Raw genomic sequence first — 12,809 nt, 5'->3', positions numbered from 1 at the left:
CACGTCTGCACGAGCCAGGGGCTCCTGGCTGGTCTTTCCCGGCAGGTGGGAGAAACTTGTCCATGCGGATGGCTCTTCCAGCGGATCCCCGCGGGCGGGGAGCTCCTGTGACTCCGCACTGGCCTCCCTTCCCTGACCACCTGACTCCCAGGGGTCCCCAGTCCCCCTTCCGTTAGGACTGCTCACCAGGCGGTCTCCCTTGTTATGTGCTCATGGGACACTCCCCACCCCACCTCTAGCAGAAAACTCCAGGAGGGGTGGGTCCTTAGAATGGGGCCAGGGGGTCGGATTCTAACCTGGTGCAAAAACATCCCCCCCCCCCCCACCCAGGAGAAACCCCACGCTCCCTTCGCCCCCTGGTGGCCACGCCGACCCCTGACCCTTTAAGAGTGTGCCCCTACCCGCTGTGGTCCCAGCCACTCCTGAGGCTGTCCAGCTCCTCCTACAGGGGCACCGCTGTCAGGATGGGACACAGAAACGAGGCAACAGGAGACCCCCCACCACCCCCCTGCTCTGGGAGCGGGGAGGGGTGGTCCCAGCACGGGTGGTGGGCGAGATCTGAGGGTGGGGACCGCGGGAGGACATCTGGGGCCTGGCGTCGCAGACACGAGCTCAGGATGGGGGCAGACAGGTTTTATTCTATCCTCTTCCTGCCCGCGGCCGCCCTGCTGGGAGGGTCCGGGACAGGCTGGCACAAGGAGGTCACGTCGTGGCCTGAGGTGAGGGCAAGGGGGAGGGGGGTCTGCCACCGACCCCCCCCGTTGCTCTGGGAGTCATTCCGGAGGCCTGGCTGAGCCACAGGATTCACAGTCTCTGTGGATGGGGACGCCGGAGGGCCAGAGTGGCCGTGTCTGTCCCGCGCACACGTGGCTGACCAGTGCCCCTGGCGGCCCGTGCAACCCAGCATGGGGTGGGGCTGGGGGCCGGGGCGGTGACGGTTTTTCCAGCAAAGACTCAGGAATGGCAGAAGGGCCGGGGGCCGTGGCGGACGGGTTGGGTCGGGTCGGGTCGGGTCGGGACGGAGTAAAAAAAAAAAAAAACCTCTCGCACGCACGCACCCCACAGGCACACGCACACGGGGTCGGTGAAGACGCGAGGCCCTCACACGACGCTCTGCCGGTCCCCAGTCCCCTCGAGCTCAGCCGTGCCAGAGCTCCGACCCCGGCCAAAGTCAATGAAGATCCCTTCGGAATCCGAGTCCACGGACTCCAGGATCTGGTCCACCAGGTTCTCCGGGCTGGAGGAGGGAGGGGAGCCGCGGGCCGGGTCTGGGCAGGGCTCAGGGGGCTGGGTGGGGGGATACAGTCTGCTGGGGCAGGGCCCCGACGGGGGGACCGGAGAGTGTCTGAAGGCCGCGGTGGGGCCCTGGCCAGGCGCGCCGGAGAAGCCCTGGGGCTCGGGGAAGGACGTCATCTCGGAGACCGAGTGCCTGCGGATGCCCGGGCCGCCAGCAGCCGCGCCCTCGGCCTCATGCTCTGCCACGGGGTTCAGCAGCGGGGTGTTGTAGCTCTTAGAGCGCACCACTGGGTTCTTGGCCAGGACGTCCCCTGAGCGGGAGCGACGCCGGAGGTGCTTCTCTGCAGAGACAGGCAGACGAGGGGTCAGGGCGGGAGGCGTCTACTCGGGAAACAGGGGCACCTGTGTGTTCCAGGCCATTCCTTCGCCAGCACCTGCCGTGTGCTTAGCTCTGCAGGAACGGGCAGCCGCGGGGAAAAGCCCAGTGAGTGCAGATCCCCGGCCCGGCCCCACCTCACCCCTCTGCGGGGGCAGCCTGGCAAGTGAGGGAGGGGTACACGGATTCCCACCCCAGCTCCGACACTGCGTCTGCCCCGATGAGACGCCTTCCTTTCCCTCCTGAGTCCCAGCCTCACCCTGGATGGGCAGGAGCTGGGCAGGGGTGGGTGGAGGGAGCGGGGGGTGGGGGGTGCTCAAGTCAACTGCTCGGTTCAAAGGTACACATGCCTCAGTTTCCTCACCTGTGCAGTCAAAAATCTTAGCCAGCACTTTCCAGGGCAGACTCAGCTCCTGCCTGGAGGAGTCCCAGTGTGCGTGTGTGTGTGTGTGTGTGTGTGTGTGTGTGTGTGTGTGTGGCGGGGGTGACAAGCCCACGTGGGTGGGCCATAGGTCAGGAAGTGGTGAAATGCCAGGACAGAGGCAGGATGACAAAAGGCCTTTCCACGTGAGGTCGTGGCTGAGGTTTTATTCCGAGTGTGGTGGGCGCCCCGGGCGGGGGGGCAGGAGAGGACAGCGGGGGTGGGAAGGGGGAGGTGGGCAGAGCTCAGGCTCCCACTCGGGGCCCTGCAGTTCCGCGGAGTGAACCCTAGGTGGCAGCACTGCGCACGGCGAGCGGCTCAGTGGCCTTTCCGGGGCGGGAGCCGGAGGCTCCTTCCTAGCGGGGCAGGGTCCAAGTTCTCCTCCCTGTGGCCCTCGTGCCTCTGCCCCCTCCGTCCAGGACGCTCTACGTGCACCTCTTCCCAGGCCTGGCTCCTCCTGGTCCTTCAGCTCAGCCGTCACCCTCCAGTCTGGCCTGGGCTTTCCACCCACAGGCCTCTTATCACTTGGGTATGGGTCACCTTGGGGACTCCTCTGGGGACTGTTTAGTCGTTGGTCTGCCTTCCCTGGTGGCGAGAGCCCATGTGGGTGGGGCTTGGTCTCTGCCGATCCCTCAGGGCCAAGAACAGGGGCCGGCACATAGGAGCCACTCTGTTTACAGAGCTGAATGAACCAGCGGGCCCCCTCTGCTAAAGGAGCACGAAGCCAGGCAGCCTCACTCCCCCCTTCCTCCTCCCCTGCGATTCTGCAAACAAGGTAAGTTTCTCGGGTTCCCGGCCTTTGCACATGCCGCGGCCTCTGCCGGCCAGTCTCGACTTTCAGGACTGAGCACAGATGTGACCCCAATGGGAACACGGAGGCCCCTGTGGGGCTCTCAGGGGGGTCGGCGCATCACCGTACACGGTGTCTGCCTGCCGGGCCCCCCTCAGTTCTTGAAGGAGGGACCCCAGGCCCTAGTGGGTCCGGGGCCCGGCACATAGCGGGGCTCGTGCTCTCATGACCGAAAAGCAAATGCCCAGTGGGGTGTGGTTCTGGCCGTCTGTTCACTGGGAGGCCTGGACCCTGGGCAGAGGTGCACGGGGCCAGGGATCGCCCAGCTTCCCGCCCCAGGCCCAGTCAAGCCCTACCCAGCATGCAGGAGTGTGTGAAGGGGCCCTCGCTGGAGTGGAGGCCGTAGGTGCCCAGGTAGGGCGACACCACCTTCTGGATCAGCGTCTCCAGACACAGGTAGTCCTTGGTCACACCCCGGGACTCGTGCACCCCCTGCAAGAGAGGGAGGGAGGGAGGCAGGTGGTCACTAGATGGCCTGTTCCTTGCCTCCGTGGCCCAGCCAGCCTCCGCTCAAAGGTCACCACAAACGGCCTGTCCCTCCTCCCCATTCCCATGGGGTCTCTGCCCCGATCGCAGGGCACACAGTGATCTCCCCCTCCCCAGCCCTTTCTCTCGAGTTGGGGCCGCCGAGTCCCTCTCCTGCTTCGACACCCCAGAGCCTGCCCTCTGTGCACAGCAGCCGGTGTGGTCCGAAAGCATGTGACGTCCCGTGGGAACGGGCCCGGTGGCTAAGCCAGGCTGAGCACTCCGAGCTCTGCCCTTTGGGATAGAGTCTCCTCCCTCTGGGAGCCCTCGGAGAGACAGTAGCTGACCTCCCCCAGCGAGGGCAGCCCATGCCCTGGGGCCCCCTGCCCTCAACCCATAGAGCGTTACGGGCAGAGCGGGTCGAGCCAGCCCTGCCCCTCATCTGCCGGCCCGGCCAGGTCCCGTCCACCTCCTCCCTGAGCCCCCTTGTCCAGAGCTCTGAAGGGATCTCTACCCCCTCCGGTTCCATTAGGGCCAAAACCTGAGGAAGGCGGCCGCCCCCAGGACAGCCTTGGTCTTGCTGATGCGGAGAGTGGTGGGGGGGCAAGCTCTGTGCCCCCAGCAGCCGAGGCAGAGGGCTGGCACATGGGAGGCCATTAGTGAGTGCTTGCCGAATGAATGTCTGAATCCACGGGAGCAGACGCCTCTCTTCTAGGGGGTTGCCAGTTGCTCACAGGACAAGATACACTTGGACACAACGTGTCAAAAGACAGCCAGAGAGTCCAGCAACATGCTGCCCCCAGAAACCCACACACACATTAAAAGTAAGGGGCTGAAAGAGCCCTGCACGCCGATGCCAGTCACAGGAAAGCCGGAGCAGCTAAGCTGATTTCAGACAGGGTGGACTTCAGACCAAGGAAAGTCCGCAGGGGTCAAGAAGGTCGCTATGCCACGATGAAGCGGTCAAGTCTCTGGGACGACGTAACCACCTCTAACGTGCCTGCGCCCGACGAGCGCGTCAGATGGTGTGAGGCGAAAGTCGCGGGAGTTAGTCCGCTCCCTCGGTGGGGGAACCCCGTGCTCACGCAGGGACAGACCGGCCCCGGAAGAAGCTCGGGAAGGACACATCGAACTCAACACTACAGCCGATCGACTGGCCCTAACCGCCATCCTTCACCCAACGAAGGCAGAACACACGTGTTCTCCTCCAGCCCATGCGTAACATCTGCCAAGCCAGACCACATTCTGGGCCGTAAAATACACCTTCACAAGTTTAACAGGATTAAAAAAAAAAAAAATCCTACAATACCTGCTCTCGGACCACAGCGAGACTGAACCAGGAGTCAAGAACAGAAAGATAACTGGGGGAAATCCCCAAATACGTGGAGACTAAGAAACTCCCTCACTTCTAAATGACACGTGGATCAAAGAAGAAAGCTTCACAAATATCTTAAAACGACTGGCAACAAATGAAAATGAAAACAGATCCACATTTACCGGATGCGCCGAGAGCTGTGCTTTGAGGGCGAGCGTAGCCTCGAACGGATATCTATTAGAAGAGACAAAGCCCGAAAGTCAGCCATCTAAGCGGAGACCAGAAAAAGAAAAGCAAAGGAAGCCAAGGAAGCAGAAGAAGAGAAACAGTAAGAGCAGACCTCAATGAGACCGAAACAGGGAACCGACAGAGAAAAAGCCAAAGGCGGGCTCTTTGAAAAGGTCCGTAATGTCGTTAAGCCTCCTGCCAGGCCAACCAGTAAAGAGAAGACACAAATTCCTAACATCAAGAATGAGAGAGGAGCCATCACTACAGACACCGAAGGTCTGGGGGGCAGGATTCCATGGGCACCCCATAAGCCATCTAGATGGGCACGAGGGACCCCACATTCCCCAGAACTGCCTCTGGCCCCAGCAACGGTGGGGGGGGGGGGGAGGGACTGACTGCCGGTGAAGCAAAGGGCACACAGTAGGCCCTCAGCACAGGCTAACCAGCATTTGTGTCTTCAGATCTATCTGGGAAGAGTTCACTGGGGCTGTGAGACGAGGTCGCTCAAAGCGCAGGCCAGGAGGAACTGGGGGAACGGGGCTAAGCCCAGGAAGCTGCGTCAGGCACACGGGCCACCAGGGGGCAGCACCGCCCCAGCCTGGCCACCCACCTGGGTGCCGGGATCCAGGTGGGACCTCCGTCTTGGCCCCAAATCCCAGCCCGGCCCCCGCGGGCTCCCAGAAGCACCACAGAGGGCTTTACATCTGATTTCTCCCCCTCATCCTGGAACCTGCCCTGCAGGCAGGTGGTTCCACCGTGTCACCCAGGTGAAGAAAGAGGCTGAGACACCCTGCTTCCACCGGCCAAGGTCTAACCTAAAACCCTTCAAAAGCCCGGCGGCGGGCCCGTCCCGTATCCTGCTCGGCCGCCAGGACGACCACCAGCTCTCACCTGCCGCTGGGACCCTTCAAACCCCGACATTCATCCGCCCTTCCCTTGCCCTGGAATCCGCACGGGCTGGGCTGCCCGGGACCCCGGGACCAACCTCGCAGACCCTGATCAAGGGTGCCCGCGTGCACGGTGGGGGTGGGGGGCGAGGCGGAAGAACAGGACCTCAGAGCCTGTCAGACGTGGGTGAGGCCAGGCCTTCTTGGCTCTGGGCAAGCGAGGATCCTATTTCCCACCTGTGAAACGGGGTGGTTGACAGCTGCCTGCCTCCGTCCTGTCACCCTGGAGGGTGAGCCGGCAAACTGTGGGGTGCCGTGCCTGTCACGGGGCTTGGGGCGCAGCGGTTTGCAAAAGTCCCTGTCTGCGGTAAAGGCTGTCGGTGGCCCGCCGGATCCTCTGCTGTCTCGGCCAGGCCACTCGCCCCCAGCTGCTGGCCCCCTCCCAAAGCTGCCCTCTCGGGGAAAAGCCGCGTGCCCCGGAAACGTCTGGAACCGTCGCGGGGCGGGAGGGGCGTGAAGGCGCAGCTGTGGGCCCGTGCCCGCTCCCGGGCTCCGCTTCTCTTCAACTCCCCCCTTCCTCCCACACCTTCTGGGCCCCTCCCGCTTCCCTCTCCCCTGCTGACAGGTCACATGCTCTGGGCCTGGGGAGCCTGGCCTTGCCCCCCCCCTCCCCAAACGCCCCCGACGCAGGAGCGAACAGTGGCCTCCCGGGGGCCCCGCCCACCTGCAGCACCAGCAGCATCTGCACGATGGCGGGGGGCACGCGGGCGTGGGTGCGGGCCAGCGCCCCCTCCAGCTTCACGCTAAGGGTGATGGTGTTCCGGAAGTGCAGCAGGGCCAGCTGGCGCACGGACGGCTCCTTGCCCTGCAGACACAGAACGGTGCGCCCCGCCCGGCGGCCGTCACGGGAGACCCCCGCCTCCCTCCGCGTCCACACATCTGGGGCCAGACCCGGGGCCGTGGCCCCACCGGCCCTCAGGCCCCTTCCACCCCGTCCTCCTCCCTGGATGACCCTCGTCCTGAAGACAGGGCCCCGTCAGCTTCCTCAGGCAAGGGGAGGGTCGCCGTCACTGGCCGAGCCCCGACTGTGTGCTGGGCACAGCCTACTCCGTGCTGCTCAGGGCCTTACGGGGCCCGGACGGGGGGGACCGGCCTTCTTTCCAGACTGTGGGTGGGAGACAGGCTCTGGGAGGTCCAGGCACCTGCCCATCACCGGGCCGGGGGGCCTGCAGCGAGGCCAGCACGGGCCGCGCCCCTCCCCCCCGGGCCCTGGGGGTCCCACAGCCGCAGGGGCCACTCGCCTGCACCGGGTAGAAGATGGCCTGCAGTGTAGGCAGCACGTCACTGAAGAAAAAGTCCCACGTCTCCGCCAGCGAGTCCAACAGTTTCTGTCCTGGGGGCACAGGGAGCTGTCACTGCGCTTACCCTGAAAGGGCCCTGTCAGACCCCGCAGGCACCCCCCCCCCCCCCGCCCCCAGGTCGACAGCACAGAGCACTCAGCAGCTCCGTGGCCCGGAGTCCACCGTTCAGCCTCCCCAGTAATAAAACGGGACAGTGAAAGGGCCACCTCCCAGGGCTGCAGGGATGAGATGGGCTGAAACGGGGCCTGGGGCAGAGAAAGTGCTGGTTAGTGCTGCCTGTTGCTTCCTGGTCCCTCGTCACACCCCAGGCCCACACAGGACCCCCCCGCCCCCGCCACAGGAGCCGCAGCGCACATCCCAGTCCCGTCCGGTTCCCACAGTGACCCTCAAGCAGGTGGGGGATCCATCCACCCATGCAGGTGTTTCCAGAGCCCGCGATGGGCATCCAGAGGAGCCTCAAAGGTCCCCAGACTCATCACAGGACACGGAAGCAGGACCCTGAACGACAGCTATGAGCACAGTCATCTGTCCATTGAAGGGGTGACCTCGGGGCGCCTGGGTGGCGCAGTCGGTTAAGCGTCTGACTTCAGCCAGGTCACGATCTCGCGGTCCGTGAGTTCGAGCCCCGCGTCAGGCTCTGGGCTGATGGCTCAGAGCCTGGAGCCTGTTTCCGATTCTGTCTCCCTCTCTCTCTGCCCCTCCCCCGTTCATGCTCTGTCTCTCACTGTCCCAAAAATAAATAAACGTTGAAAAAAAAATTTTTTAAAAAAAAGAAGGGGTGACTTCAACGGGCAAAGAGTCGGAGTCTCCAAGAGATTCAGGCCGTGGGTCCCTGCCACCCCGGGCTGCCTGAGGTGGGATCCGGGGAGCCAGGGAGACCACATCCAAGAGCAGCAACATGCCCCAGGCAGGAGAGGAAGTGGAGAGAACCAGGCAGGGAGGGCTTCCTGGAGGAGGTGCCATCCAAGCTGATTTAGGAGGATGGTTTGGCCAGGCTGACTGACATCCTCGGGGTGGAAAGGAGGCATGTGGCCAAGCTCTGGGCATTTCCGCCAGCCCCGGGGAAGGAGCATCCATCCTCGGGGAGGACAGCCCCTGAGGCTGAAGACAGAGGTGTCCCCAAGCCGGCTCTGGGCTCCCCCAGCAAGTGCAAAGCGCTGAGCCCTCAGCCCCCCTGCCTGGACTGGACGGAAGGTGAGAATGAACGGCTGCGGGGTCTCAGACAAGCAGGCCCCGGGATGTGTCACCAAAGCCTCTGCCTGGTGGGACCCCCTCCCCCCAACCCCCTGGGAGCCAGACTGGAGACCGGCTGCGGAGAAACGGGGTGTGGGGGTGTCTCTGGGCGGGAGGGCTAAGCGCCACATGCTGGCTGGTTTTCCAGACCGCACTGCTCACGTGGGGCTGTCTGGACGCTTCCACGGGAGCCAGGGGGCTGGACAGGGGCCTTTGCCGCTCCTCCTTACTTTCTCTGGTTTCCGGGCCCCACCCCTCCCCCGCCCATAAAGCCCCCAAATCTGCGTAGGGCTCTGGGAGGGGGCAGCCCCAGGAAAGCCCACCCAGCTGAGGTGGCGTGGCCTCTGTGCACGGCCAATCGGCCGGCTCCTGACCCTCCCTGGGGGCCCACACCTAGCTCTGCGGAGCCCTGCCCTCCAGAGGTCCCTTCAGGTCCCCGCCGTTGGGGGCAAGAAGAAAGACGGCTCAGTTCCCTGGGCCGGCCGTGGGGTGGCTCTGGGCACCGGCCAGGCCGGCGTCCGCGGGCCGTCCTCCAGCCCACGGGGCGGAAATGCTGTGGAAGGCAGATGTCGTAAAACACAGACTCCGGGCCCCACGAGGGCACGAGGGGCCGGGAAGCACGGCCTCGCCCACTGGCCATGTTCTCCGCTGGGATCTAAGGGTGCCGGGGGAGGGGGGTGGTGACGGGGTGGTCAGTGGGCAGAGTCAGGCGGCACGGCGCTGGGGCCCTGCTCTGCTTTGCTGCGGGACCCCAGCGTGATCCTCCGTAGGGCGGGCGTCACGGGTGTCCTCATACACACGGGGCCTGGAGCCTGCAGGAGACCCTGCGCCCCTCCGGGGAGGTCTCACGTGCCTGCCCACTCAGGGGACTGTCCTGGCTGCAGCGGAGACCACCGAGCCACACCCTCAGAAATGGCCCAGGAGAGGGACTCCCCCTCCAGGCTGTCCCTCCGGACTTCCTGCTTCTCTCTCCGCTTGGGAGCTGACGTCCAAGGCCTCACTGGAGGCCGGAGGGAGTGCGGGGGGGGGAGGTAGGCAGCAAGGTCCTGGGGCCACCCCGCGTGAGACCACCCATCCTCCTCCAGCAGAGGCACAGGTGAAGACATGGCTGGCCACAGGGAGGGGTCTCAAGGAAGAGCTCCCCTGGGACCCACATGGGGGCAGGGGGCGGGTGGAGTGGGTTCCAGAGGCTGACCCTCAGGGTGTGGCATCAGCTGCTGTCCCCACGGTACGTACTGAAGGGGCCAAACGTCCTCCCGAACGGACCACGTTTTGAGGCCTGACTCCAGGGCCACCACCTCCGTGCAGCCCTCCCTGATTGCCAAGATGGAACGGACTCTTCCTTCCCCACAGCTTCCCTTCACCCTGACAGTCCTCACACTGAATTGCCACCTTCCGGTCCGTGTCTGTGTCCCCAGCTGGGCTGGATGGGAACTGGAGGCCAGGCCCTGCGGCCCCCGGACTGGGGCTCCATGCCTGCCCCCGAGGCCTGGGGAGGCTGGCTGGGGCCGGCACTCCCCTGCTGGGTGGCCTGGCGGACACGGCCGCTCCAGGCACGACTCCACTAAGCCGCACAAAGCTTCTCTTCTCTGAGGATCCCAGCTCCCCTGGTCCGGAGCTGGTGGGAGGCACAGCGCGCTGGAATGTGCCGAGTAAGGAGACGGGCGTGGGAGGGCATCTCTGCCCGGCGCCAGACCCCCACTGCCCTGCCCGGCTGGCTTCCTTTGCTGCCTCCTCCAGGAAGCCAGCCTAAACCTCTGGCGATCTCTGTCTCCGCCTCCCCTCGACTGGTTCTGGTGGCCCTTCTCGGGCTCCTGCCCCGAAGCTTCCGCCCGATAGAAGCAGGGGGTACAGGAAGACCGGGGGACAAGCGGCTCTGAGTTCAGCCAGCACCCACCAGGCCACTGGCCTCGGCGTCCTGCTCTGCGAAATGGGCTAGCACCCCTTCTTTCCAGGATCAGAGTGGGAACCGAGGCAGCAGCGTGGGCCCAGGAAGCAGGCCTGGGTGCCTCGGTTTCCCTCTTTGTGCAGCGGCGGCAGCGATGACGGCTCTCTCGCAGGGTCGTCGGGAGACCCAACGGATCGGTAGCCGGAAAACACTCAGGACAGTCCGGCACAGAGGAAGCACGTGCCCGGTGCCTGGTGCACGGAACGTGCTCAGAAACGTTCCTGGGGCTTGAACTCGGCGCAGGGCCTGGAACGAAACTGGCCTTGGAAAAGGCGGCGTGGTTTGGCCGGGTCCTCCCGTTAGTCCATCTTTCCCTAGGCCAATTCTCTCCTGCAAGGAGGCCGAGCGTCGTGGCTGCCCCGAGGCCGAGGGCGCGGGAGCCTGAAGACCCTTCCCTGCTTGCTGAGGCCCCGGCCAGGCAGAGGCCGGCTGGAGCTCGTGGGGGCCGGGGCCGGGCTGGCCTGGGCTCAAACCTGCCCCCACCCTTTGCTCCCAGCGCGGCTGCAGACGGAGCCCCTGTCATCACTGAGCTGCCACTAGCCGTGAAGGGGACAAGGACCCGAAGGTCTCACGGGTGGGTGTGAACTTTAAAAGAGAAAACTCGTCTGGAAGGCCCAGGGCCAAGCTGAGGCCCCCCCAAGCCCCACAGGGCAGCTGTGCCCAGCCAGGAAGCAGCCCCCTGCCAGCCTCCCCCTTCAGGAGCATCAGGGCAAACCTCTGCCCTAAGCTAGTTCCCTGGTCCTCAAACTGGGGCTCCTCCGGGCTGCTGGGACGGGGTTCGCTGGCGGCAGAAGGCCCCGGGGGCAGCGAGGGGAGGCAGGGCCTTTCCCCCGATGGCTCTCAGCCGCCCCGGGCTCTCGCAGCTCGTGGGAGGGCACACGCTCTCCCCAGTAAGGTCCCCTCCTGGGGTCAGAGGTGGCCTTCCCGCCTCTCCTGCCCTCCCACCCAGAGCCCGGGGGGCACAGAAAAGGCCGGCGACGTCACGCTGCCCAGCGGCCACACCAGCCGGGAGGGTGGCCGGGCGCCCGGTCCCCGCCACGGGGCCGCCAGACTCACCCTCATAGAAGCGGATCTTGTCCCGCAGGATCACCATGCCTTTCGTCAGCAGCTGGTTCTGAAAGCCACACACAGAGATGCCGTCACTGCTTTGGAGGGGGGGGGGCGGGGGCCGGCAGGCAAGGCCCCCGGGAGTCCCCCAGCCACAGCTGAGGCCCAAGGGTGAACGTCAGCTCACCACCCGCCCCTGGAGGGCAGTGACAACTGTCGGGGCTGGTCAGACGGGAGGTGGCCGCGGGGACCCCTCAGAGACAAGCCGAGTTGGGCGGGTGGCTGCCTTCACATCCCACGGCGAAGGAAGACCTTTCGGGCAAGAGGGGCCCCCGTGCCGGACGTCCTGGCGCGTGAAGCGCCATCAGCGACCTGAGGCCCAAAGTGCGCGGTGCACGCGGTCACGCTGCCCCCGGGGTCTTGGCCGAGAACGACACCGTGTGGCCTCAGCACCACCAACAGCCAGGAGGTGGAAACCAGTGTCACCGACGGACGGAGGACAAACAAAACGGGGTGTCTCCGCGCAGTGGAATGTTATTTGGCCGGAAAAAGGAGCAGGGCGCTAATGGACGCAACACAGATGCCCCTCGCTAAGGCCGTGCTCGCGGGAGCAGCAGGCTCGAAAGGCCACTGACACGAACTCTCCAGAATAGGAACATTCTGGCACAGAGAGCAGACGGCTGCTGCCAGGGGCTGCGGGGAGCAGGGAACGGAGGATGTTTAGAAACGTGGGGCCCCTGGGGCGCCTGGGGGCTCAGTCAGTTAAGCGTCCGACTCTTGGCCTCGGCTCAGGTCACGATCTCGCGGTTCGCGAGTTTGAGCCCCACGTCGGGAGCTTTGCACGGATGGGATGAGCCTGCTTGGGATGCTGCGTCTCCCTCTCTCCACACAAATAAATAAGCGTTAAGAAATTATTTTTAAATGTGGGGCTTCCGCTGGGGAGGCTCTGGAACCAGAGGGGAGGACAAGGAGCCCCCCCACCCCGAACCGCACGCTTTAAACGGGGGCGCTGCACGGGAATCACGCCGCGGCAAAGCTGTTCAATGAGAAGAGCAGCCCTGAACCCACGGGAAGGGGGGGCCCTCTGCAGGCCCCTCCTGGCTGGGTGACCTGGACAGGCGGTTCTATGTGTTCGTGACTCTGCAGGCTTGTTGGCCAGATGAGGTGTCACGGATGTCAACTGAGGCACAGCCGGGGACACAGAGGCCTCGCGTTGCTGACGCCACACGGCGACCCAAATGCGGACGTCTGGGCGCCCCCAAGGCCGGTGTTCCAGGAGGCGCACAACCCGTAACGACCCCGAATGCTGATACTTTACCTGCCCGTCGCCGTTAACCTTCACGACAATCCACGCTGCACAGATGGGGAAACCGAGTCAAGGGGCGGCAGAGCCCCGGAAAGCCCGTGCTCCACACGCCCACCGAGAGGAGGTGACCCCGGCC

General features: G+C 64.9%; 1 protein-coding gene across 15 annotated transcripts in view; it reads right to left on the bottom strand.

Annotated features, from left to right (window-relative positions):
* Window positions 1-618: 618 nt before the first annotated feature.
* Window positions 619-12,809, bottom strand: part of PRR5 (proline rich 5) — a 50,841-nt gene continuing 38,650 nt past the window's right edge. For 8 of the 15 annotated variants that reach the window (XM_053199494.1, XM_053199502.1, XM_053199497.1 and 5 more), the window contains 2 exons: window positions 11,377-11,434; window positions 8,738-10,566 (listed from right to left, as the gene is read on the bottom strand). In XM_053199494.1, the coding sequence (XP_053055469.1) occupies window positions 9,500-10,566; window positions 11,377-11,434 (1,125 nt within the window). In that variant the 3' untranslated portion in view covers window positions 8,738-9,499. Of the gene's footprint in view, window positions 1,578-2,180; window positions 2,619-3,179; window positions 3,316-6,502; window positions 6,644-7,079; window positions 7,172-8,737; window positions 10,567-11,376; window positions 11,435-12,685; window positions 12,721-12,809 lie in introns of those variants that run through there. The other 7 variants (XM_053199498.1, XM_053199501.1, XM_053199499.1 and 4 more) reach the window with 4 other exon arrangements.

Source organism: Acinonyx jubatus, chromosome B4 (genome assembly GCF_027475565.1).
Source record: "Acinonyx jubatus isolate Ajub_Pintada_27869175 chromosome B4, VMU_Ajub_asm_v1.0, whole genome shotgun sequence".
Classification (NCBI taxonomy): Eukaryota; Metazoa; Chordata; class Mammalia; order Carnivora; family Felidae; genus Acinonyx; species Acinonyx jubatus.
Note: the sequence above shows the minus strand (reverse complement) of the source record. Positions and strands in the feature narration are given on the sequence as shown.